The sequence below is a fragment of the Balearica regulorum genome, chromosome 4 (genome assembly GCF_011004875.1).
Source record: "Balearica regulorum gibbericeps isolate bBalReg1 chromosome 4, bBalReg1.pri, whole genome shotgun sequence".
Classification (NCBI taxonomy): domain Eukaryota; kingdom Metazoa; phylum Chordata; class Aves; order Gruiformes; family Gruidae; genus Balearica; species Balearica regulorum.
In genome coordinates, this window is record NC_046187.1 from 67,973,201 (window position 1) to 68,000,204 (window position 27,004).

The 27,004-nt window shown below is 41.9% G+C and overlaps 2 protein-coding genes across 8 annotated transcripts in view; one reads left to right on the forward strand and one right to left on the reverse strand.

Moving 5' to 3' along the window:
• The first annotated feature begins 895 nt into the window (after nucleotides 1-895).
• Nucleotides 896-25,359, forward strand: NSG1 (neuronal vesicle trafficking associated 1). 6 transcript variants are annotated; one of them, XM_075752506.1, is made up of 5 exons: nucleotides 896-1,485; nucleotides 2,029-2,182; nucleotides 5,874-5,990; nucleotides 17,263-17,373; nucleotides 22,667-25,359. In XM_075752506.1, the coding sequence occupies exons 2-5, from the start codon at nucleotides 2,054-2,056 to the stop codon at nucleotides 22,865-22,867; spliced, it is 558 nt and encodes a 185-aa protein (XP_075608621.1). In that variant the 5' UTR covers nucleotides 896-1,485; nucleotides 2,029-2,053; the 3' UTR covers nucleotides 22,868-25,359. The 6 variants fall into 6 exon arrangements, with proteins under 6 accessions (XP_075608621.1, XP_075608620.1, XP_075608622.1 ...); XM_075752505.1 differs by having other exon boundaries at nucleotides 2,032-2,182; XM_075752507.1 differs by having other exon boundaries at nucleotides 896-1,422; nucleotides 1,936-2,182.
• Nucleotides 24,564-27,004, reverse strand: part of STX18 (syntaxin 18) — a 73,006-nt gene continuing 70,565 nt past the window's right edge. For both annotated transcript variants that reach the window (XM_075752497.1, XM_075752499.1), the window contains exon 11: nucleotides 24,564-25,851. In XM_075752497.1, the coding sequence (XP_075608612.1) occupies nucleotides 25,756-25,851 (96 nt within the window). In that variant the 3' untranslated portion in view covers nucleotides 24,564-25,755. The remainder of the gene's footprint in view (nucleotides 25,852-27,004) is intronic.

The following is a 27,004-nucleotide window of genomic DNA, read 5'->3' on the forward strand; positions in this document are numbered from 1 at the left end:
CCATGTCTATAATGTTATCCGTTCCTAGGATAAGAGAAGCTGTGATCAGCATGGCTTGACTTTTATCTGCAGTTCCCATTTGCATCAGTGCTGTTAAATATTTCCTGTGGACTGACAGCTGAATCCCAAGCACAAGTAAACCTTTAGTCCCTGCCCCTTGTGGTACCAAGAAGAATCTTGTCTGAAGGATACAATAAACTAACACAGTGATGCTCTGAGAAAAAGAAAAATTGAAATAAGAATTGCAGTCACTTACAAGTTCTACAATCTAATTTTTAATACAATATTTTGCCTATAATTTGTGCTCGCTCAAAGCACACAAGGGAAAAGAGGGGCTGCTCATGCTTCATCTGTGAGGTTGGTTGGTTCTGAAGCATAAAACTGGCCCTAGGCTGAGCACCGGCCTCTGCCTCTACTCACTCAAGAGCTGCCCGCCATCCAAGCCACTTGTTGCATCGCCTACAGTGGTCTTCCTTCCACACGCTGCAAAAAACGCACCTGCGGGACTACCAAACGAGCATGCTGGTGGCCTTGGGTTATAGGAGACAGCACAGTGAATACGAATCACTTTTCCCGCCCCCCGCCCCCCCCGCAAGACAGGCGAGATCGTACGATGTCCTCTCTCTCTCGGGCTGCAAAGCTCTGCAATACGCATTTACCTTGAAGTGACGCGAGCGCCGGTCCCAACATTCGCGTTTCCCCCCCCCGCGCCTTGCAGAGAGCAAACTCGGTCTCACCGTCCTGACAAGCACGCTCGTCCTTTCCCTGCAGGAACGGCTGGAGGGAAAAAAGGAGACGCGCTACGGACGAAGCTGACCGATCGGCGATTAAACCCCCCCCCCCCCCCGGCTCTAGCCGCCGCCCAGCCCCGCCGGCGGGGAAGACGAGGCCGGGCCCCGGGCCCCTTCTCCGCCGTCCCCTTATTTAGCGCAGTTTCCCCGCCCGAGGTACTGAGGCTGCCCCCCCTGCCAGGGGTCCCCTGGGGCGGGGGCAGTCCGGCCAGGAGGTCCCCACCTCAGGGACAAGGGGCTGCTGTGAGGGGCAGAGAAGCCGTTAGCGCAACGAACGGGCAGCCGCCGCCACCGCCCCCCGTACCATACGGCTCCGGCAGGGGAGGGGCGCGGAGGGCGGTGCGTCCCATCCCGTCCCCCCCGCCGCCGCCTCCTTCTCCACCTGCTGCCGCTGCGCCAGTAGCCGGCTGGGGGGAGCCGCCCGCCTCATCCCAGCGGGGCTCCTTTGTGCTGCTGCTCCAGAGCTGCCCTCAGCCAGGCGGCAGCTGCGTCACGGCCCCGGCGCTGCGGCCGCCTAGAGTCACCCCGCGGAGGAAAAGCCGCTGCCTCGCCCCCAGCTCCGCCATTGCTGCGCGGGCCGCGGCGGAACGACGCCTCGCCGCCCCCCGAGGAAGGGCCGGGAGCCGCGGCGGTGAGTGGCGGGGCCGCTGCCTCACACCTCGCCGTCCCTGCGGAAGGGCCGGGAGCCGCGGCGGTGAGTGGCGGCGGCGCCCGCCAGCTAGCCAGCCTGCCTGCCGGCCGCGGGGGGCCGTTGTCCCTCTGAGGAGAGGCCGGGAAGCGCCATGGCGGGGCGCGGTGTGCCCTCCGGACACGGCTCCGCTGCGGGGGGCAGGCAGCGGGAGGAGCCGGGGCTGTCGGGCAGGGAGATGCTGCGGTGGGGCCGGGGCGGGAGCCACCACCGGCGCCCTCCGGATCCCATGCTGCGGGCTGAGGGGCGATGCCGCACCGGCGTGGTGCGGGAAGGCGTCGCTCGGATCAGGCTAAAGGGTTGGGATTTTGGGGTGCTTTTGGTTTTTTTGGTGTGGGTTTTTTTTAAACTTTGATAATGAAAGCGCTGGCCATTGTTCTTACTTTCTAAAACGCCGAAATGTAACCGAGTCACAGAGACCAACGCGGGTTTTTTGGGGTTTTTTTTGCCGTTAAGATGTTTCGGGTTCCCCGGGGGTTGGGGGAAGTCTGGTGCATCCTGAGTTTCTGACATTGTGCATTTCTCTGCGTGTGTGCCTGTGTGTGCCAGCAGAAAATCCTTCTATCCGGGAAGAATGGTGAAACTGGGGAATAATTTCAGCGAGAAGAGCACAAAGCAGCCCCTTTTGGAGGATGGATTTGACACCATCCCCTTGATCACACCCCTGGATGTCAATCAGCTCCAGTTCCCGCCTCCTGATAAGGTACAGTAGGCTTTAGTTTCCACCCTGGAGAATCACACCCAAATCTCAGGCAAACAGCAAAAGAATAGGTTACATGTAATGAGCAGCTTAGAAATGGCAAGAAATATGGGGGCTTTTAAGGCGTGCTAGTTCCCTCTGGAGATAAAAACCTAATGGTTAAGCTAATGAAAATCCAGTAGTAGTGATTTGCATTAAAAAGCAGTGAAAAATGTTAGCGATAAGCATATATAGATTTCAGTGCAGCAGTATGAAATATATAAACTTACAATTGCAAGCTCTTCTGAGCTGTGTTGTCGTAGTCCTTCCTATTCTGCATCTTTCTTTTTTGTCTCTGGAAGGTACTGTGTATTCTCTGTGAATGACATGAATTTTCTCTGTCCAGAAAAAGCCCCCCTAATGGGGGGATGAACCACTGCTTAATGTCTCTGCAAGATGTACATGGGCAAACTGGCCACAGAGAGAAAGAACTTCGATGTTCCTTCTGTGCTTCAGTAGGAGATTAATGCTAGCCTCAGACAGGCTGAAGTAATGAGAACAGGCCACTGAGTTTTCTCCTTGGCAACTGACTTGGTTCAAAGCCCTCCAAATAAGTGATTCCTTAGCTGGAAGGGAGCAGTCCAACACACTGCTCACAGGTTGGAAGGGAAATGTGCATCCTGAATTCCTCACTACATGGCTTGATTACTAGGGATTTAATTTTAAGGATTTAGGAAGGTGAATCTGATAGCCTGTAAATATCTTTATTTTCCTCACAATAAAGAATTCAGTTAAGTGTTGCTACAGGTAAGGCATACAGTAGTAGGATACTTTTTCAGGTGTTCCAGTATTCTGTTTTTCAGTATCCTATTTTAGTAGGATACTTGCACATTTCTCACATATGCATCTGGAAAAAAGCTTTGCGGTCTTTAAAAAATACAAAATTTAACTGGGAAATGGTCAGTAATATCTTCATGCTGATTTTTATATTTGGCATTGTGTCCTCCACGAGCTCAGTTCTACTTCTAGGTAAGCTGATAGCTATACATTCCTCATAGCTCAAAAAAATTCACAGAATCTTAACTTGGGGTAAAGAATTTTAGCTTGTGAAATTTGCTTTAGTAGAGTGTTGCTTGTAGGCAATACAAATAAATTTGTGACGTCCATTTTAATTGCTATCAACATCATTCTGTGTTGTGTGTGGTGACCAGTTGGCAGGCATAAATGCAATAAGCCATAACAGCTGTTAGAGTGCCTGAGGGTCCATTTTCTGCCCTTGGTTACATGGGTGTAAATCTTGTAACTGAGGACAAAATTGCACCCTAAGGCTTTAAAACAAGTTAAGTCTTACTGTGTCTGATACGCCTGCCAACTGGTGACTGGATATAACCGATTACCAAGGACCAACGTCCAAAGGAATTTGTTACATTACTGCACTGCTAAGCAGAAGTCTGAACTAGGGACCTGTGTGGCAATAGGTTTAACCTAAACGGAGCCGCTGTAGTGAACCCAGGAGGTTCTCTGCCAGCCTGATTGCTCCTACTAGAATGGGGTGGAACTCCTCCCACCTTCATGATGGTTGCCTTGAACGAAAGAAAATGTGCAACTAGGCCAGAAGCTGAAATAAAGGAATATTTGATGAGCTCTTCTACTCTTTCCACTGTCTATTTGTATAGTAGCTTTGCTTTCCTTTTGCAAACGGAAAAGGGAAAAATAAAAATATGTATTTAATGGTCCTACTGGTTTCCTTCTGTAACTGTCAGTCATGTCAGTGTGTCTTTACTGGTTGCTACAGACTCAAAGGCACTACTAGAGCAACTGATGTGAAAAAAAGAAACAGTATTAAATCAAGATTGACACATAGATCAAATTCTGAAGTATGAAGACACTCGTCTATAATGAATAGGAGTACATGCTTCATATATCTATGCTTATTATTCACTTACAAGGCTCTAGGATGGCAGTGAAGCATAACTCCTTGAACAGTAGTGACTACAGTGCTAAGAATTTGATGATTTTGACAGCTTCTAAATTAAAGGGATGAACTGATTTAAATTCATATTTAGGTATGTTAAACAAAAGAAGACATTATATAACCAAGCAGATAGAACTGTACGTTCAGTGTCAGCTGAATGTGATTTGAGTTGCCTGAGATTATGCAACATAAAGGGGGGAGGAAGGGAAGTAAAATGTTAAAAAGCATTCAAACAGTTTTCAGACAGTTTAGTTCCATGATGCTGTTGGGCAGTTGTAAAGTGAAATACTTAATAATTATTATCTTATTAATTGTAGCTGAAAATAGGTAAAGTTTCTAAACCTATGTCCTGCACATACATGTGTAATGCTGTGAAAGTGTCTAATAAGCTCTGTGGTACTGAGTGTCAAGGTACAGTTACACATTCTAGATACCATTTCAGGGAAGTGAGGAGAGGGGAACCTAAAGCTTCAGTTTCAGTGCCTGGCTACCTGTAAACATCACAATCTGAACTTCAGAATAATGTAGTTGCTGTTGATACCACAAGATGCTCTAAAGATAGAATCTGGTTCAAAAATTCTAAAAGAGTCTATAGATATTTATTCTTTGCAACAACAGAGGCAATTGAACAAAACTTAATAGTGCTGTCAGTACAATAAACTGCACCCTATCTTGAGAGTGATACTTTGAAGAAGATCCTGAAAAATTGTAGGAGACAAAAATGAGGCAAATAGGTTAGGTATGTGAAATTTTTGTACAATTAGAATGCCTAGGAGAGCACTAGAGATACGGCTGACATAATGAATATTTTAGGAATAAAGATAAGATACTAAATTGTGTAGCTTGGGGCAATAATAGCTCATAGCAAGAAATAAGCTGAAGTTAAAGAGTCTTGGGTTTGAAGAAGTGTCATTAACACAAGGGTTTGTGTGCATCTTGCTGCTTGCAGCTGATAATGTAAAAGTTAGGTGTTAAGAGTGTGAAGAGCTATAGTCTAGCACATAGTGAATAGCAACCAGATGGGTCATTTCACTACTTTTTAAACTCAAAATCCTGCCATCAAAGAACATGGCTACTGGCAGCATTATCATCTGCTAGATTTCTGTGGGCACTCTTCAGTACTCGTCCTATTTGAAATCCCATTAATGGGATCTTCTGAAGCAAATAGAGGTGTCTATTTTCAAACTATACAAAGTGGGCGTCCTGGTTTTTGGCTAGGATAGAGTTAATTTTCACAAGAAGCTGGGATGGGACACAGCCAGGACAGGTGATCCAAACTAGCCAAAGGGGTATTCCATACCATGTGACGTCATGCTTGGCATAAAAGGGTGCTAGCTGGGGAGCAGTAGTGTAGCTCCAGTACTGTTTGAGTGTGTGGTCGTTGGGTCAGGTCGTATCACCTGCTTGTTTCTAACCAGGACAGTGGGAAGCTTCATGATTTGAATTTGAACTAAGTTGTATAGGAGCACGGTACCACCACAGCTGAAAAAATTGAACATTTGTGAAACTATTGCATAACAAGTCTTCCTGTAGGTCCATCAAAACAACTTTGAGAGATAGTTTTGTTGTTGATTGCTATGTCAGGAAAAATAACTAGCAACTTACAGCTTCCATAGAAAAATTATACAAAATGGGGGGAAAAATACTGTGCTAGATGTGCTTGTAAGCAGGTAAACAAGTTAATGAATAAGATTCATGTGTCTAGTTTCAGCTGACAGCTTTTTGATTTTTTTTTTAAAGGTTGTGGTCAAAACGAAAACAGAATATGAACCTGATCGCAAGAAGGGAAAGTTCCGTACTCCTAAAATAGCTGAATTCACAATCAGCATCACTGAAGGGGTTTCAGAAAGATTTAAGGTAAGCAGTGCTATCTGAACATGTTAATGACTCGGTTGTGCTCACAGAAGTGCTTAAAATCAATTGCTGACCATAGTCAAAACTGGCTATAACTGAGTGGCTGTTGCGGGTATAACTGGACATGGGGAGAAAAAAAGTTACAATAGTTCAGTATTTAGCAATTAGAAGCAAAAGCAAATCTTGCAGCATTATTACATGTAATCCCTCACTGGCAAATGAATTCCGAAGGCGCTTCTGTCAGCACGTGGCTTTCAGAACATGGCTAGCCAGCGTGTAAGTGGGCTGCACGCAGGTAGCTCTTGTGGCATGGATAAAGCTTCTGTTAGTGTTGAAGAACAAGAACCACAAGAGTGTTTGTTTTCTTTTTGGCTTCTTATTTTCCACTGTGGCCAAACCATTCTCTTAAAAGCACTGTCATAGTCCATTATGTATTTTTTTATAGTTTAATGTATGACTTGGCAGCTCAGGCATGTATACCAGAGCTCTTTGCTATCAGTTTTCCTGGTCCAATTGTATCGTACAACTTGGTGACGACTGTTACTGGCAGATGGCAGTTCAGCAAGAATCTGACTCAGATTTACTCTTTAGTATCCACAGCCTTATTACTCCCTTCAGTAGTCCCAGAGGAAAGCTGAGAGCTTAACTGATGCACGGATTGAATTACCTTTCCCCCTTCTCACTGGAGGATAGGTTTTCTTGCTCTGTGGAAGTAAAGCAGAGCAGGAAAGTTGGCACTTTAGCTCATGCTTTCCTACTTATTGTCTTAAGAAAGGAACACTACAGCTTTTCAGTGCTGTCCTCTTGGCATCTTACTCAAGAATGCCGAAGCATTTTTAAACAGTAGGCAACCACACTGTTCAGTACAAATACATTTGGAAAGTCTAACGTTTAGTATGAGGGAAAAACACGGTTTTCAGTAAAGATGTGGATTCTCTTCATATTGCACACTTCTAACCTCTGTTTGCATGACAGGAGTTTTAGGGCACACCCAAAGATTCTAGTTCTCTTATGCCTGACCAGGGGTTCTAATAGCTGCTCAGGCCCAAGCCTACCCTCAGAAGTGTACATACAGCTCTGTGGAATCGGGAGAAAGTGGAGGCTCAAGGAGGGGTTAGATGCTTTAGGCTACACTTGCAAAGGAACTTTGCAGAGTGTTGCCAGGACCAATGTTTTAAGTGCAGGCCATCCAGTGGAGTCTTTGGCCGTACAGTGAACCGTGTAAGTTCCCAGTAAGCTGTGTGGGAACCACCCCTGATAGCTAGTAAGAAATGTTGTAGGGTCTGGCAGGGATTTACTAAGGAGCTAAGAAACCTAGTTCCAGTTTTTCTATTCCCTGATTTAGGACATCCCATCCCTCAGGGAAAATGCTACATCAGACTAACATTCTCTCTTTCTCCTCCTGGCACCATAGTACCAATCCTTGAGAGTAATCCCCTTCCCCTCGGGTGAGGGTTGTGCACACTGTATTGTTGGGTGAGTTGCAGATGGACAGCTCAGAATAAGGAGGACTTATGTCTGGCTGCCCTTTGTGTGTGTCCTGGTCACACTAAGGTGATCTGAAAATGCTTACTACATTGTAGAAGAGAAAGGGGAGAGAGTGTTTAGTCTGAGTACCCTGCTAGGACTTCAGTTCCAAGCAACTGAGCAGAACCTATACCTGAGGAATTTTTAACTTACCCACTAGCTGTAGGGACTAAGGGATTTCATTGCTTGAACATTAAATTGTAGATAAGGGAGGGGTTTTAATATCTTAGTTGCATCTAAATGTTTTGCACATCCCTTTGTAGATCTGGGTTCTTGCTGTCTTTGTTGGGAGAGCTGAGCAAATGAGATCTCGCTGAACAACAAATAAATAGCTTGTTGTGCCGTTGGGTAGTCTTTTCTAATTTGTATAGCTGAACAGTTAGAAGCCATTTTTGCATTGCATTTTTATATACCTTTGTATGGCATACTTAAATATCTTTTAGATACTACTTTATGATGATCACTCTGGGATTAATCTCATACTGCAGGGTTGCTAGGTTTTGCTGCTAGGTAACTACTGCATCAGAGAAAGGTTTCAGTAAGATATGGTATCTCTTGGGAATTGCAGGGTGATTCACACTGGCTCTAAGTCTAGGCTTCTAAAGAAGAGTGTGGGGGTTGATCAATTAGGAAAATTGTGGTTCAGTTAATTGAAAACAATAGTTTCATGCAGAATATTCAGGTCCTAAAAATGTCCCTTAATCTCTATATAACAGTTTTAGATTGAATTATGCTGCTTGCAACATTTTAAAGAGAACTGACTGGTTCTCCAGCAGGGATGATTGTCATATTCACCACTCCCGGTAGTAAATATTACATGAATAATTGATGAAATTTCATAAATATGTAGATGAAAAGTACTGATTGTGTGAGGTTTTCTCCTGGGTCTTTATTAATTGTGAACCATCATGTTAACTGCTGCTGTTGATTCTGAGAGAGCAAAAGGATATTTGTTTGAAAATTAAATATTTGCTATAATTATGAAATGCATTATTTAACTGGTGGGATATTGACTTTGGCTTGTGTTCATGAAAAAAGCTTCAGATGCTGTTTTAATGATTTTAATATTGTACATCACCGATGCATAAGCTTGCCACAAGACACAGCCCAAATGTTGTGCTAAAAATAAAAAAAAGTCAATCAGTCATATTTACAAAAAATTCACATGTGTATTCTAAGATGTACTTCTTAAATAAGGACAAAGCAGATTGCATTTTGGGGAATTCAGCAGTGCAGATCATCTAAAGCTGTTCTTGAGAAATTATACATTATAACAAATGAAGCAACTCCAGCATGTGCATATGTCATGTAGATCATTTGGTGAATAAGAAATTATAAATTGTTTTTTTCTGCATTCAATCCACATTACCACAGTTATTACAACAGAGCTGAGAATGTTTACAAAGAAAACTGCAAGTATAATTTTCCTGTATGAAGGCACATTCTCAATTCAAATCAGAATCTGTCAGAAGAATGTGAAGACTTCCTGATTCTGAGAACCCTATTGTCTTGATTTAGTTTTATGGCACTAACCACACCAAGGAAGATGTGATTTTTTCACTGAAGATTATTCTTCATTGAGAAATAGAAATCTTGCTTTTGTTCTTTGAACAGTGTAGGCTACTAATGTGAGGAGTTCGTCCTTCATATCTGGAAAGCAACTTTGAATGAGGCAGATTTTTCTCTCCTGTAAATTGTCTGCTGTTCAGAATAACACAATAAGGCTGGAAATGTAATTTCAAAGGAGTATTATGAATCAGGACATAGGAGGAAGCTATTTCAGCAAAAAATGATGGTATCAGTTACCCAAGGCCAAACCTGTGCCTCCCCATTGACAGAGCAGTGTTTTTACAAACTCTGGTTGGATTTTGTAGTGGGATGTCTGTTCTGGTACTCATTGAATTGGGCTACAATTGGCAATTGTGCACTAATACACCAATTGAAGAAAAATGTCTATTGTATCAAAGCATGAGATTTTTTTCTGTCTTGGGGCAACCTGAATAAAGAATATTCAGAAGTATTTTGAAAGCAAACACTTATGTTTTCCAATAAATTCCAAGCCTTTAAATAAACCCAAGCTGTGGTATGCCTTCAAAGGCAATCCAGTTTTTCAGACTTTATCCTTGACATCTCTAACTGCAGAGCCAAAGCCTCAAGCTTATTTCTGTGGTAAGACCATATGGTACAAGCTACTATCAAGTAGCAAGCAGTTGTTGAAATGTCTGCATGAGGTTATAGAAGAGGAATCGAGACTTCCTTTCAAAATCAGTTCTCTCAGTTTTACCTGGTTATTTTAAGACTGAAGAAATGTAAGCAACATAGATTTAAATATTCCATTTTTGATCTTAAAGGGGCATCCCTTAAAACATATTTCTGCCTCAAGAGTTATTTACCTGTTCTTAGTAATAGCAATGATTATTATTGCTGCAAAAAAAATCAGAGACAAGGAAAATACTTCTCTCTCTGTGTGATTACTCTGTGTGTTGAGTAGCTCTTTGCTCCCACTTAAAAAGTCTGTTAGGTGCATGAGATTTCTGCTGATTCCTGTACAGGATACCACTTCCTTAAGTATATTCTGTGTCTGTCACTGAGTGCTGGAAGAGTGGCAGGTACTTACTGCCGTGAGTAGTTCTGTTTTCTTCAGTATAACTACTCACAGGATTAAAGTTGCTCAAAAGTATAAGCGTTTGGCAGGCTTTGAATATTTCCGTTATTACTTCAAGCAAGAAGAATAAAAGAGATTCTTCTTTCAATGTAACTGCTATTTTAAAACAATTGATGTAAGTAAAGGCACTGCATGGCAACTGTCATTTTTCCATTTTTTAAAATCTTTGATAATTCTCTGATACGACATTGACAATCCTCCTGCTAAATTTTTGGCTAAAAGGAATTCAGAGCTGGAGGATTTAAGTAAAGTGGATGCCTAACAGCAGCTCCCTCTCTCTAAGTCAGGTGTCTTCTGCCATTGTATCCATTAGGAATCCTTTTCTTGGAGCAGAACCAGTGACACTGGTCACACAGAAGATGTTTTGGGTCTCTCCAGATGTATGTAACACTTAAATAGCCTCTCTTCTGTAGTAACCTTTTCCAGCCTGTGTCCTGGCCTCAGTAATATCTTCTGGGTTTGTATGGGAAGGTGATGAGGTGGTTATCTCAGGGCCACAGGGTTTCTTGAACTGTTTCTCAGATCTCTGTAGTTAAGAAGCTAATATGTGGTGCCATGTGATGGAAGGTGATGGGAACACTGTCCTGAATAGCTGTATTAAGCCACAGTGCTAGACTCTCAAGGCCACTGCCTTGTTAACCTGTTTTTGTTTAACGCTATCTCCCTCAGGTTTCATTAGTCGACTCCCTTGCAGGCTGGTTTTGTTGTCTTGCACTGGTGCTGTTAATAAGCACTGGGTCTGTACCTTCTTTTTGGTTACTATCCTTCATGAATCAATCTTTCTGGCTGCTACTCCCAGTCATCTCCAGGTAAGTATCCAAGCCAGTTCTCTCTTCCTCTTTGTCATTTCTGAGAAGGACAGTCTTTGGATTTCTCCTGCTTTTTCTGTTTACCCCAAAACTGTGTCATCCTCTTTGAGGACAAAGGTTTGATGGGAATGTTCTGGTGAAGAAGCTGAGTTTATAGATACCAGTGATATAGCTAAACATGACATGTGATGTTAGAAATACTCTTCTGAAATGAGGCACCTGGTTGTCTTTTGAGTCACCGGTCATCCTGTATATGTATGTATATTCCCATAGCCAGTATAGGAAATTGTACCAAGTTGTTCTGTATAATTTGGATTGCTCTATAAGTTAATACGAGTCAAATGTATGTATAGATGTGAATATTCCTTTTTTTCTTTCATGTTGCCATTGGACCTTTCTTAATCCTTAAGTGCATTGTTTCATGTAAACTTCTAGGGACAGGCCCAGGTAATAGCAAAGAAGAATATAGTTTTGGAAAAGCAGGAATGTTAGGGGAAGTGGAGAGCTGATTTCAGTGTTCTCTAACATGCTGGTAGAGGGCATTGTGCAGCTGGAGATGCAGGATTTTAGTGGAGAGAGGTGAAATGGAGGTCACGGCCATTTGCAGGGAAGCCAGTGTGATGTTTTACGAATTTTAGTCTGTGGGATGTAGCCAGACACAATCTATTGTAATTACAGTCTGCCTGCCTAAAATTCTCTTGTAGTTTAAATTGGATAGCAATAATATTAATTTCCTGTCCTAAATGGTTGTACAGAGTTGCTGTATTTCATCCCAGAGGACTTTGCATTTCACTGGTGAGCAAAGTATAAATTGGTTGTAAATCACTTCATATGAAAGGTGCTCTATAAGTGTATGTCTTCACTCTTTTTGTTTGGTGCTAGCACCGAGTCTGTGCCTAGCACTTCACAGACAAATCAGAAATGAAAGTTGTATTCCCAAGAGGCTGCAATTGAAATAGATAATGCATAGATGTAGAGCAGAGATGAGATGTGGCCAAGTGGCAGTGATTGAGCAGTGAAAATTACTGGATGTCTTGTTAGTTCCATTTTAGTTCCACTTCTCGTTATAACAGGAATACTCCTAGGTGGGTTTGTATACCGAAAGGTGCATGACAGAAGGAAAAGCATGAAGGAAGGCGGTGCAAAGCAGCACAGTAAGAGTGGGTTAATGAAAGAATATCAGGCATGACAAGAAAGGTGGAGGTGAAGGCAGAGGAGAAACTGATGGCACCCAGGCTTTAAGTGGGACAGTGGGATACAGGCAAAGTGGAAGGAAATAGAGCTAAGAGGAGCAAAAAGGGGCAGACTTGTGCATGCCTTGAAACATGGCTTGTTCAGAAGGGACAGGAGCCAGGAAGGGATGTGAAGAGAAGCAGGCTCAGTTCATGCAATTGATGGATTTTGCTGTAATATTCTGACTTGATTAAAAAGGGACCACAATAAATATTAGCACAGTGAGGAAGGAGGAGACTGCAGTAGCCAGGCAGAGAACATACAGCTTGCAGTGTTTTGCAGCTGTAGCAAACTAGGATGGACTGACTGGACAGATGTAGCAGATCTTGATGGTAAGGCCTTATCAGGAGCTGTTTACATGTTAGTGTAGTTGTCAGATCTGGTGTGTTTCATTTGTTGGGCTAAATGCTTACAGAGTCTGAAGACAGGTTTTTTTTGCTGTGGGTATGCTTAATTCATTAGTCATCTCTCATTTCGATTACTGTAATGGCTTCTGGCTAGACGTTGTCCTTCTGCTCTTCACTTACAATCTATTCAAAAATCTGCCACGTTCATAATATCTTGTCATCTTTTCTGTTCACTTTGTTTTGCTGCCAGATCCCCTTAAAACCAACTTTAAAGGACACTCTCAAGATGAAAACAAAACCACTCTTTCAGTTTCTAGTTAAAAGAAACAATTGTTTGTGCTTATCTGATAGTTATTTCAAAAAAACTATTTTAAAAGCCCATCACGCGTGTGGTGTGACAGTCACCTTGGAGTTCTGCAGGATGTACATGGCAGTGAATGATCATAGTAATTCAAAAGACTTCTCCCACTGTGTAGGGTCCTGCCCTCAGCCAGCTGGCTACCACAAAGAGAAGAGATTCAAGATTTCCTTCCAGAAGAGAGGGAGTGGTGCTTGCACATGCATTGCATCCTCTCCTACCTTGAACAGAGGAAGAGGGCAAGTTGCTGCTAGCACCCCAGTAGGAAGAAGAGAGCAACTTTAGTTTATAGTGAGTGTGCAAAGTTGCTGTGGAAGAAAGCAATAAAATGACAGCTTTGGTAGTGCATGTGGTCTAAAGAGCAGCTTGTCACCTTCCCTCTTTCCATGCTTTTATTTCTGCAAGGCGTCTGGGAGGAGAGGGCTCAGAAGGTGAGGCAGAGAGGTGGGGTCGCACTGTATTACTGCCAGGGGAGAGAAGCTGACTGCCTCAGGTTCAGAAGTGAACCTGGGGATCTGACAATTGTGGACCATCAGTGATGGGTTATTGTGAGAGTGAAGGAAAATGGCTATTAGAAGGAAGAGAAGGATTTTCAGCTTATAGGGGAGAAGTGGATGGGATTAACAGGTGATTGCGATCACCTTGGAATCCAGGGATGGATTCCTTTCCATGTCGTTTGCATGTGCGACTGTCCTTTACGTAAATAGAAGGTACTCACATCCTGAAGGGTGGTAAGAGAAGGGAGCTTCTCCTCTAGTAGGAAGGAGACAAGAGCTTACTTGATTAGGGATTTGCAAATGGAGTGTGATTGCAAATTATTGGAGATAATGAGAGTAAAAAATGTACATCTTAATACCAAGATTAATAACATTAGGAAATAGAGTGAGAGATATTTCGTGAGAATTACGAACCAGGAGCCCTGAGAGCTCTTCCCAGTGGCTTACTGTGTGGCAATGGAAGAACCATGCTGGATGTGACTTGTACAGGCAGTGAGAACTCACAGCTCTGTGTAGGTTGCTGAAACAGGTAAATGCTGTGTGTCTCAGCAAATCAGCCCTGAGGCTGTGGCTCTGCAACTTGCCAGGCTCCAGCAATCCACAGAACACTGGGCTTGTGACCTCTTTAAAAAAAACATGATTACTTTCCAAAACAGTTTCAGAGCCTTGGATAGAGTGATCCTACAGTGATTGTGAAAATACATATTTTTTCTATTGTTTAATATTTAATCTCAACTACAAAATAGCTTGTTAGCTTTATAGTATGTTCCTGAAGCCTCACTGTATGTCAAAATGGTTACGAGCGGGGAATAATGTCATAATTCTACTATCCCTGCTAGTAGGATGACCAGGGAATGTGATTAAAATGCTTTTAGATTTGAGAATATTTTTCCAACCATTTAAAACTGTTTACTCCTATCTGTGGAGGAGACAAATGTGAGCTGAATTGAATCAATCCGTACTGTATCAGTTGTTCTGCTTGGCGTCTGTGTCCCACGTCACACACCTGTGCTCCTAGAGAGAGCAGCCTTTCTCGAAGGCAGTGTGGAGGTATAGAGCATGGAAAGCCTCAGCAATAATCCCATCTGGATTTTATCTTTTCTATCCCCATTTTCTAGTCTCTCTTGTCCCTTTCTTCTTTAAGGGCAAGAGCAGTGACTGTCAGAGCAAAAGGAATGGTATAACGTGCACTTTGAGTCCGTGGGAACTGAATGACCCAAAACCTGCAACTTGGACCAGGCCATGTGTGTGTTGTAGAGCTGCTGGGCTGGGTGAGGAGTGCTCCCTCCTTTCTGGTTCCTCATCTTCCCATGCTCCCCAGCAGCAGCTGGAGCTCCGTAGGGGAAGAAGGCCCCACAGGCAGACAGTGCTGCGGACCTAGGCATGGTTAGGGCTCCTTGGCAGTGCGTGGCACTTGGAGATAGCAGCAAGGCGTTAGGGAGGTGGGACAAGGAGCCCCAAGGGGGAACTGCAAGCTTAGGGGAGAAAGGTCAGGTTTTCTAGAGGCTGGACTGTAAGGAGAAGTTTGAGGTGAGAATAGAGAACAAGGCTTGTTACATTTGTGGAAGAGAAAACACTGGCAGGTGGGATGCAAAATTTGGGGCAAGCCAGAGGGTGAAGGACCTTGTAGATGTGTGTAGCTGAGGAAACACAGGAGCAGGCCCCAGACATCTGTGGAAGAAAAAAAGGGAGAAGCCTGATTAAAAACATATGAGAGGGGCTGAGCTAGGGCATGGCTTGGCCAGGAATGGGGACTGGGGGAGGGGTGTGTTGTTTGTTATTAAACCTGGCCACAGAGAATGACCAGAAAGGAAAATGTGCTTTATCTCTTAGATTCTTGCAGGACATACTGAGACATGGGACATGTGAGCAAAAAATACGAGGTTGGCAAGGCAGAGTGATTTATCCAAGTTAACCTTTGTGTATGCAAACGAGTAATAAAGGGAAAGGACTAATTGGATTTGAAAATTGATGTCAGTGTGAGGTTTTCAGAGGGTGATTAGGAATATGATTTTTTTTTTTTGTAATCCAGTGACTGTTCTGAGAAACTGAAGATGGTGCTATTAACCAGAAAGGTCCTTTGCTCCATGTCCTATTTCATTTGGCATTGTTACATTAATATCTACATTTCTTCTGCTAAATTACTTTCTGATCTGCAGTTCTCCCTGTCTCTCCTCTAGCCCTCCTTTTTTTGCTTATTTTCTATCAAAAAGTCTTATCAAATCCTTGGCTTCAGCAGCACATGATACTCCCCAACTTTGTTTCAGCCAGGAAATTTAACGCTCGCTGTTGTCTGCCCATGGTGAAGTTCTCTTCCCCAGCATGAGAAGTCCCTAAAAGTTCATCTCAGTCCTTCAGTGTGCTAGTCTCACTGCCACACGCAGTTTGCAGTGTTGCAAATCGTGTTAGTTCTGGGGTTTATCATAAAGGAAGTGTGTGGTGGGGTTTTTTACCAGGAGGCAAAGCTACAATTATTTTGTTGTTACTGCTTTCTCAAATGCTAGATTATTCTTGTTTGCATAATTGACCCTCATGTGCCTAAGTTCTCTTTTTAGGAGGTGTATATAGCTGGCTTACTTGTCTTCCTTTAAAATTTAGATCATATTATACTTTGTTTTAATTAATCACATAATCTTGTAGTTTTTGTTTATTACTGTTTTTTATGCTGTAGCACATGCTGGCTTCTTTCTAACTTGCCAAAAAAAAAAAAAAAGGCTCAACCACTCTTACTGTGTAATCTCCTTGAGCTACTCATTTCTCTATCAGTAGAAGCTTTAGAATTATGCAAACACACATCTGGGACACTCTCCCAGGTAATGAATGCTATGTGCTCAGCTTATACTTTCTACAAAAACAGGTCTGAATTAGGGAGCTCTGCAGTGTAACTGCTAGGCCAAAATCTTGTGCTTTTTCTTGGCAGTGGGTGAGGTAATTGTAGAGGTAGTTCTGTCTCCCATCTCACCTCAAAGGCTGATGGTCTCCAGCTGCTCAGAGTTTATTACTGGAAGAGGCTAGCTTGGTACTGACACTGATTTCAACTTAAGATTCAACTTAAGGAGGATTTTCCTCCAGCCCAAGTTTGGGACCAGAGAGGTACTTAAGGACATGGTGAAAAGTCAGTGCCATGTAATGCACTGTAATGGCTTCTGTGTGGAAAGAGGTGCAAGAGAACTCCTTGAGGATAGCCCTGTGTTGAACATGGTGTATTCCCTTATGGATCTGGCAGTGAACTACTCCTGTACAGTCTCTGTGTGATGAAGAAGTACTGTTTAAACCTATAAATTAAGGAGCATTGAGCAATCAAGCATGCAGACTACTGGTGTCACTGTCCCATACCTTCATAGCAGGCACAACAGATTCTCATCCTAACAAGAGAGGGCAGACATTACTTTCTCCGTGCCCTGCTAGAGTCACCTTTGTATTATCTGGATGACACCTGTGCTAACTTACTCTCACCTGACTCCATTCTTAGACAGGCACAGGGAAAACAATCATGCTGATCAGCTGACATAAACTAGACACGCATCATCCAAATACCGAAAAAGCATGAGACCCAAGCTGCCTCGATATGCCCTTCTGGCCTTGTGTGCACTAAACAGAAACACAACCAAAAAAGCCTTGCAGTACAGAGGCAATGAGCCACGGACCAGATGATCTGCTTGCTTCTCTGAGAAGGGGGAGGTAGAAGCTGCTTCCTTGTTCTCCCTCAATAATTAAGGAGCTTCGCTTGATTTTACTGTAAAGTGCATTCATAGCTGGCTTCTGCTGCCTACAATAACACACAGCAATATAATAAGCCATGCATTACTAACATGAGCATGTTTTATTTTTCTTTACAGGTAACTGTGCTGGTCCTTTTTGCCCTTGCGTTCTTAACCTGTGTTGTATTCCTGGTAGTCTACAAGGTTTACAAGTATGATCATACCTGTCCAGAAGGATTTGTTTTCAAGGTAAATTGTGTATGCATTCTAGAAGAATAGGAGAGTCTGTAATATTCTCTGCATTGTTTTCTGCATAACCTTGATTAAGTCGTGCTGCATTGCATAGAAATTTGTGTTTGTTTTTTCATAGGTTAGTGTGCTTCCTGCTGTGTTTCTTTCTGTTTCATTTATAATTGAGGTTGTACTATTGCACAGTTTTCATAATGTTATTTTGCTAATGCTTTAAACACTGAAAATATAGAAGAATTCCCAACATCAGTGTCCTTCAAACCTACTTCATCTGCAGTTGTCTGGACAAAGCCCTCTTTTATTGGGTCATACGGTTTAATGTTGCATGTTCCTCCAAATTCAGGTGTCTTGCAAAGAAGAGAATGGTAAAACCTGGAGAAAAAAAAATTACTCTGAAATATGTGTCAAAGAAACAGTTGAGTGATGTTCTCATTAAGAGTAGTAGAGTTACCTTAGGATTATTTTTGTAGAAAGAACTTCTTGTTCTAGAACAGTGACCTCCAAGCCCTACTGCCATAGGCCAAAAGCAATGCCAAAAAAGGGAAAACACATTTATTGGAAAACGCACTGGTGCTAAGTGAAAGGGAAGCTGGGGCTCACTTCATTCGTGCGAGATGGTAGTGCTGGCTCCTCAGCTATGCCCTGGGCTGAAAGTCAGGTAACATTGATTTCGCTCAGTTGTAAATTTAGCAGGGTTGAACTTGGCTCTAATTAGATAAGAAAAGTAGCAGTGATGATGGCATTCTTCTCTCTGATTTTTTGAGAATATTTAGTCACATAATGAATCAAATGGGTACCTAGAATGATCTTCAAAAGGATTTAAGAAGCAATGGCTGCCTCAGCCCTCCTTGACGATCTTGTTCAGGACTTTTGATTCTGTCACTTCAGGCACATAAATATCTTTCAAGAGTCTAGTCCAAACTTATAATCAGTGGTGCCCTGGCTGGATTAAGTTAGCTCCAAGTATTCAGTTTTAGGTCACTGCTTTCCCTTGATTCAAGGGCAAAAGATACTGTAGTTAGAATATTTGGCTGTAACTCAGGAGATCCAGCTTTTGGTTCTGCTGTTGAGTTTTTGTGTTGTCTCAGACAAGCGCTGAAACTCCTGTGTGCTCATGTCTCATGGGATGATAGCCTTTTCCCCCAAGATTTCTCCTGGCTTTGAGCAATTTGGAATATGGACTGTATGTTCCTGTGGAGTCTATTCTGATTTGATCCTGACATGACAGAAGTGGTCCGTTACGTGCTCCTGCCATAAGTCTAGTAACAGTCTGCTGCTTCTGCTTCTATTCACACCGTGTTGTCCCTTCCTTTGAGCAGCAGCCTTCTGGCTGCTTTTGTCTTCCTAGTGTCACAAACATTTAAGGGGAGAACAGTTCCTTAGCTGTATTTCAGTTGCACTGTGAGCAGAATCTGGTTGGCTTTCTCTCCTTAGGGCTCAGTGTTTGAAAGAGAGGTTGGGCAGAACATCCCATGGCTCATGCTTTGTTTTTAGGGTGCAGCACTATTACGCTCTCCCAGTGTTGGGTTTTTCATGGAAGCTGTTTCCCAGCTGCTTGGCAGCATAATGCCAGGAGACACAGCATCTTTGGTCATGTAACTCTTAAGGGTTTTACAGGATAAACATGTTAGCAAATGACACGAGGCCTGAAACTAGCAGTGTTGACATGAATTTGTATTTGTTGCCTTTGCATCTTTTTTTGGGAGAGTCCATAATACGTCATGGCATAGCTTGGCACAGATGTCCTAAGACAGATTAAAAAGCCTGTCACCTTGTGACCAATGTCTCTGCGGACTGACTTTGTGCTTCAGGTGGACTCAAAAACGTTCTCTGGCCTGGATGTCCCCAGGCTTTGGATGCTGATGTGATTTCCCAGTTAAGGGCAAAGATGTCCCCTGCCTCAGGAAGCCTGGCACCATGGGAATCCGCATAAAGGCTGAGCTACCGCAGCTCTGAGTCAGACTCGCTCTTCTCTGCCTTGATGCTCTCATGCATGGAGCAGTTCCAAAGGTTTCAGTGTTTTCAGCCTTTCATGTCCTGTGCATCCAGGGCTTGAAGGTGTGCTTAAAAAGGTGCTCATCTTCCTTTGTATAGCAATCTTTAACTGCTTGAGCCTCAATTTTGTGCTTGCTCAAGCTTTCTGACACAGCCCTAGTACTGCAGTTGTGTAGATCACTCCTCTGAAGTACTCTTTACTGGCTGTTGGTGAGACTCACCTGAGTGCACTTAGATCCTGGAGGAATTTCTCCCAGGCTTCAGTATGCTCCATTCTGCATCTGCTGCCCTTTAGCTTTTGTTGCCAAGGCACCTGCATTGTCAGACTCATGGACAGTACAACAAAGTAATTTCAATACATTAAAGACAACACCATCATCTATTAAGTTTGGAATTACTGACCCAGCAAAGTTAATGTGACAGAAGATACTACTTATAAGTGAATACCACTGGGGTCTTCATGCCAAAGGAACAAAAGGAGTCATCTTAATAGAGCCAGGTATGGACTGGCAGCCAGGGTTTTCTCTGGCATCAAAGGCCTTAACCCGTAACTAATATCTGAAATAGAAGCGTTGTGAAAGAAACAAGAGACTTGCAACTCACTCCGGAGCATCCCAGTTTCTCCTCATGGCCTTCCTTATTACTTCTCTCGTCTGGGAACCATGGAAAGAAGGAAAGAAAAAGGATGGAGAGAAATGTTCTGCGTAAGCTGAAGGTCTCGGGCAAGCAGCAGGATGAGAAGTGGCACCAGTTCCTGTTGCTCAGTCACTCCCAAGTGCTGCATGGCTTGTCTTGATTAGGAGGGAAGCAAAGGGGCCTGTCCTTGGGCGGTACACAAGGAGCAATGAGTAAATGGGAAGGTTTTCCCATCTTTTCTAGAAGCATGAAATCCCGGGAGCCAAAATGCAGTCAGGATGGAAACTCTGCTGCTTGTTTCTTTAGGCTCTTCTCTCAGATGTTGTGCATGTTTGTGACTACAGAAAATAACGTTACTGAGTCATTTTGCCTGTTACAAAGTAAATTGCTTCTAAAAGCAACACAAAATTCTGTGGCATTTTTTTAGACTGGCAGTAATCTTGGCTTGTCTTCAGCACTAATAACTATATTTGCTTGAATTTCCTTGGCAGATTTCATTAGATCAATGGATTGTGTTCTTTCCCCCATTTTAAATATTTAGAGTTGTGACTACATCCCATGGCTGGGTGGAACAATCACTACAAAGATGTCTGTGTCTACGTACTTCTTTTAGTCACTTTATCACCTCAGAAGTAGCGTCAGTTAGCCCAGATAAAGCACAGATAATACTTCCAGAAGATGGCATGGGTGATGTAGGGGAACATGCATCTCAAATAGCTCTATTACAGAGCTGTTAGGGAGTAGGTTTTTTTTTTTTTGTTTTTTTTTTTTAAATCTAGGTCCCGGTCTTGCAGCTGGCATATACAACAATTATGACCATGGGGAAACCTCCATTGCCTCCAACGGTGCTGAACAGGCACAAGTGCCTGCTTAGCTGGGGTTAAATCCCCTCTGCTTTGTAGTGCTACCTTAACAAATGATAACAAATAAACTGGGTGGATGTGGTAACTTTGAGCACCATTGTATGTCTGAGACACATCGAGGCTCTCGTCGCACATGCAGGTTAGAATGGATGAGGTGTTAACTCTGTGGAAGGGCTGTCAGTCCTTTGAAGGTGAGTCTTCTCTCAGCAGTCAAACCTGCCAGGAGGCTGCATTCATCAGAGGCAGGCAGGTTCATAAAACTGACTACCTGTAGGCCCTTGTTTTGGCAAGTCTTGCTCTTCTCTTTCATACCTTTTGACGCTTTTTTCACTCTAACATTTTTAGGATGCAAAATTTCTACTAAGCCAAGACTGTCTGCTCGATCTTCCCCTCAATCTTTCTGTGCTTTATGATTTAAACCCTTTTAAACTCCTGCTACTGGTGCTTATTTATGCCACTTGGTGGTTGTTTTTTTTACAAGGGTCAACTCAAAAGTAAATGTGGACACATTAGAAATAGGAGCTGGTCCTGAAACCCATGACATTTTTGCTTGTTTTTGTGCTCAGAAATTTCCACTATTAAGTTTTGTTTGCCAAGTTCTGTGAGATAAGTAGCAGTTCAAAGTTGCTGAGCTGTAGCACTGTAAATTTTAGTCTTCCGGTGCTGGAAGCAGGAAGACGGAACAGCCTCTTGCTTTTTTAAAACAGAGTAGAAATTATTAAACTTAATTTTCCTCGAGCTGCAGCTATGCGTAGTTTATATTTTAGAGGGTCAGTTCAGTTGCCCAGATGACTGCCCTAACACTCTGAAATATCAGGCAAGGCTGCCTGGCCTGGCAGATACAGCAGAAGACCTGCGGACAGACCTGTGACCTGGAGCAAAACCTGGGGCGGGGTGTCACAGGATACGTTTAAATCAGGTTTTCCTTCAGTGCATCTCGCTGCTTCGTAGGCTTTTACTGCACCGACAGTGACCGGTTGCTGGATGATACCTGCTGACTGATGCACTCCATGTGCATGTTCATTTTGGTTTTTAAGATGACAGCAAAGTTTGGATCATACTTCATATTTCACTCTCTAAATCCAGTATTTCACTTTCAAAAGCTCTGAGCATCTAGAATTTTCTCTGCAGTGCTCTTACACTTCCAGGAAATTAAATAATGTAGTCCCTTGGCTAGCGATAGCTTTTTAAAAGCCTGCTGGCAGCTACATCTTTCTGACAATCAAGAGCAAAGTATTTTGTATGTGTGTGCACGCTTGCACACAAGCTTGGACACCCACAGTGTTTTCCCTGTGTGTCTTATTTACTGGGCTATAAAACTATTCATACCTTGGCAGCAGTACATCTGTAGTAATTTCTGTCCCTCAGACTGAAAACACCATGTTAAAATGCCTGAAGCTGATCTAAAGGCAGAATGCAGACATCTGTAATGGTAGATCAAATAGCTGGAACAAGGTGGGGAGGAAAAAGAAGCAAAATATGGCTGGAACGAGAGATTGAGTACTTTTAAACTGAATTTTAGGCAAGTGTGTTTCTTGTACATTAATTATTCTTGCATATAGACCCAGATTGGTCTTCCTGGCCAATGCAGTAGTAGTTCAAGGGTTGCAGCGAAGAACATTTTGAACACAGTAGGACAATGCTGTCGTTAATTGTTGCATCTTGACTTGCAGAAAGTGAATGTTGGCTTAAACTACAAGGAAAAGAAAAAAACCCTAACCTACTTTTGGGGTGTGTGGGGCTGTATCTGTCATCTAAGTAAGTAAGTGATGGGTTTTTTTGGTTTTTTTTCTTCTCAGAATAATCAATGCATTCCAGCTGGGTTGGAAAACTACTACTCTGAACAAGACTCCAGTGCTCGAGGGAAATTTTACACAGTCATAAACCACTACAATCTGGCCAAACAAACCATCACGCGCTCAGTGTCCCCATGGATGACGGTACTGTCAGAAGAGAAACTGTCTGAACAGGAGACTGAAGCTGCTGAGAAATCAGCTTAGTATGATAAGCTAATTATTAACACTATGTCATTTGAAGGTAACTAAGGGACTTTAAGGAACTTTTCATTAAATATAATTATGGATAATTTAGAGGTTACTCATGTTTATGGTGCAATTGCTTCTGTTTGCTGATACTGCTTTGCAAAAAAAAAAAAACCAACCAAAACCAAACAAAAACTTGCTGCAGAACATTCATGGGCATAAAACAAGGTGCATATCAGCATTGCTTTAGAGCTTTGACACCATTTTCAATGTTAAAAATAATTCCAACATTAGATATGTTCTTGCAGTTTATTGCATACTGACAGATTTCTTCACTGGATTTTCAGGGCTTGGACCTTAGATAAATCATGTGTTCTATTGTCTGAACCAATACTTTATTTATTAATTTTTTTTTTATCCTTTGTCATTTTGCAAACTGAAACACCCCAGCCATAACTAGAGTGATCTCTTGTTTAGCTGAAAGCTATATCTAATATTTAGTTTTGGCGCAAGCAAGAATGATAGTCAGCATTGATGTCAGGGGCATAATGTAATGACTTGTATGGAGAAAGAAACTGTCAGGTAGCATTTTTCTTACTTTTTCTTTACTGTTGTTTATTTGTAAGTGATAATGAAGTTCTCTGCAACAAGGCATGCTCAATGTTTTATTATTGCTGTCAACAGGATTTAACTGCATTTCCACTGTGGCTTTAGCATCTTGGTAAGGATGTGCACTGAAACACAAACTAGATAGACATTAAGGAAAAACACAGACAGTTTTAGTGGTGGATGTTGAGGATAGTGTAAAAAATACACAGTTTGGGATGTTCTAATGAGAAATGACATCTTTTGATCATACTTATGAGGCTGAAAGCCTGTTCACACTAGATATAGTCCACTATGTAATTTGTTGGATACAACTGAGGGAGTAACATGTCTAAATTTTCTCTTTTATTACATTAACATTTCCCCTTTTTATTACTTAGAGGCTAAGAGCTTTCAGTTTATGTATGGTTTGCAGTTTTATACTTTAAACACTGAGCATCACAAGTGAACCAGTAACACATTAGATAACACAACTGGCTGTTTGCAAGCTACATGTGAAACTGAGTGAGGAGTAGGGCTGTTCATGTATGGCTTGGGAGGGGAGAAGACTTAGAAGAACATCATAGTGTTGTGGATGCACGTTAAGGTTCCATTGTAATTACAAACTTATCTGGTCTTTGTGTGAAACCATGTTTTATTTTTATTATAAATCTTAAATATACATTACAAAAAAGACATCTGGTTAATTTAACAGACAAAATAAGTGTGTGAAGCATCTGGGCAAGCAGGTCACCTTTTTTGTTCATGTAACTTGAATGGGACAAGGTGTAGTGGACATGTCAAAAGTTGGTAGACACTGTATAAAAACAAAGGGAAAACAGCAGTAGGGGCTGTTTCAAGATCTGTAGTAGTACAAACACAGTCAGCTCTACTTTTATTTTTTCCTCCAGTAGAAAACTGCTTTGTCAACAATACAGTAAAAATAACCATTATTACTTAATTCTCTAGGTTTGATACAAAATGTGCATTACACAGTAATGTCTGTAAAAGGCTTTTTATTAAGTCAGTGTGGTATGTGGAATGCATAAAAAGCAATAAATTACATGCCAATTTTTTCTTTGCATTTAAAAATTTCAAGCTTATGTTAAGATACTCAAAACATACCACGTTTGCATTTTCCACTAGGCATATGCTTTATTGAATGTAATTAACTCACAAGTAACTTTTGACATTTTCACTCTGCAGAGTAAAGAGTAAGGACGTTGCTGCTTGTTGCATGTAATGTATAGAAATATACATTTCAGAAGAGACAGAGCAAAACACACATTTCATATCAACATATTTACAGAGGAGATTCAGATTTTACAAGATGGAAAGATCTGTTCCCCGAGACTGTCCTAGATAAAAATGATTCGTGATACATGTCCTTCCATAAATTTAGGACAATAAAAACTTCAATGCACAAGTAAATACTGATGAGAAACAACTTATTTCTCTCTCTCCTGACAGTAAACATTAAAAAAAATACTAAGCTTTATGATCTAGGAGAAACAGTTGCTTATGCTTCTTGAAGTCAAAACCATTTTTTCCTCTGATTTCACAGGAGGGAGTTTATTGATTCTTAGCCACAGTTGGTTTGGAGACTGGGGTTTGTTGTTTTTTTTAGTTAACAAATTGCTCCCACTTTTAGTACTTTGAAGATTTTGGCTTTAATATTGTCTAGCCTTTGGCTTTGTTCCAACATCCCGGAAGATGTTTCACTGCACAATTTGTTTGTGTTGTATTCTCTCTTTTCACCTAGAAGTAAGCCTCTTTAGTTGACGACTTATTATTATTACTACTACTAAATCAACCTGATCTCTGACTCGAGTAGTTTCAAAGGATTAGAAGTAGAGGTCATACATGTGCAAAATGCTCACTATGTACTGAAGTGGTATGATTAAATAAAAGCCTGAGACAGTGTAGCTGCTTTTGCACAGTAAGAGTTTTCTCTTGATCTGGTCTGCACACTGGGAGCTGGACCGGAAACATCACAGGTGTGGGGGTGACTGATAAAACCATTATTGTTTTTTTTCTTCTGTTAGCTCTGCTCCAGCTTGCAGCTTTCTTACTGGCTCTTTCAAAGGTTTCTATGTTCTCTGCAGGATTAAGTGTGGTTTTATGTTCGATAAAGGGAGTTAAAATGAATGCTGTCAGCTCCCTTGGCACTAATGGATATATACATGTGCTTATTTATTGGGAAGTATTTCCATCGTAGCAGTATGAAAAATGCATAATGTACACAGGTATGCCATATACCCTGCTCCAGTGAAAAAATGTCAAAAGTTCCAGAACCAAAGCATGTAGGCAATATTATATTTTTAATTATCATACCAGTCCAGGAAAAGCAAGGAAAATGAACACATCACAAGGAAGAACAGGATCCATACTCTAAATCCAGCATTGTTTTTGATGGCCTGTGAGGGAAAGGTTATCTCCATTACCATCACCAGTAAACATACAGTAGAATTCCAACAATGGCAGTGACTGTTAGTGGCTTCACTCATCCCTCCCACAAGAGGAAGAACAAAACTTGCCATTAATTTCAGGTGAATAAAAGCCAGGTTGGCTGTACCTCTCAGATTTATCACACTAAAGTTTCTCTCAACATCTTAGAATTGGTCATTTTAAAAAAAAACAAAAACAACAAATCAACAAACCACAACAAAAAAAAATCACAAGATCCCACACAATGGAAATAACACTCAAAACACTAAGAACTACATCAAAACATACATGCTTAAAGGTTAGTTCCAAATGTGAAATTCTGTGATTAGAAATAATCAGGACTTCATCATTCTAGTAGACATCTTCTGACTAAAAAAAGCCCCCAAACCTGACAGCTGTTTCTGGAGGTTGAGTTAGCACTGTCAGCCACATCTTTCAGTCTCAGAGCAAGTACAGCAAATACTGTTCGTGGATTCTCCTTCCCCAAATTGAGATGCCATATAGCAGGGGACATGTTTTTCTCTCTCATTTTTCAGATTTACACATGGAATAGATTTTTTTTTTTATGTGATGCAAACAATGTGAGTGATGAAGTTCTGTATTCATCACCTTTCTCTACTGTTTCTCAGTGTGGTTTAGGAAATTTAGTTCTACCTACAAATGTGAAAAATGAAGCAAAAATAACTTCAGTTCATGCCGTGTTTGATGCAGTTTTCAGGGGAGCCAACCCTTGAGTTACATATTCTGTGTGCTTTCAGGAGGGAAAAAAATTCAAGAATTGAGCCATTTACTCAGTAGCCTAATTTAGGAACTCCATTTTTATTGAAATGTCAGTTCCTGAAAGAAAACATCGTTTCATTCTTATCAGTAAGACAATGGGATAGATTTGTTTATTAGGAGCGTGTGAGATGCATTCAGCATGGTAAAGAAACTCTGCTGCTAACATGCAGCATTTAACTCCAGTTTAAACAATTTCAGCACTGTCTTTTATTTGTAGTCTGCAATTTCTCCCCCCACCCCCCCCCCTTTTTTTTAAAAAAAACAAACTTCACAGGTGCTTAAATGCATCCCAGGTGACCTTCATGTTTAAAAAAATAGGTGAGACCAAGTAAATTTCTGCAG

What these genes read in the sequence shown, in the direction of transcription:
- NSG1 (XM_075752506.1), top strand. Translation starts at nt 2,054, where the DNA reads ATGGTGAAACTGGGGAATAATTTCAGCGAGAAGAGCACAAAGCAGCCC. An exon ending in AGTTCCCGCCTCCTGATAAG is followed by an intron (nt 2,183 to 5,873) that starts GTACAGTAGGCT and finishes TTTTTTTTAAAG; the next exon opens with GTTGTGGTCAAAACGAAAAC. An exon ending in CAGAAGGATTTGTTTTCAAG is followed by an intron (nt 17,374 to 22,666) that starts GTAAATTGTGTA and finishes TTTTCTTCTCAG; the next exon opens with AATAATCAATGCATTCCAGC.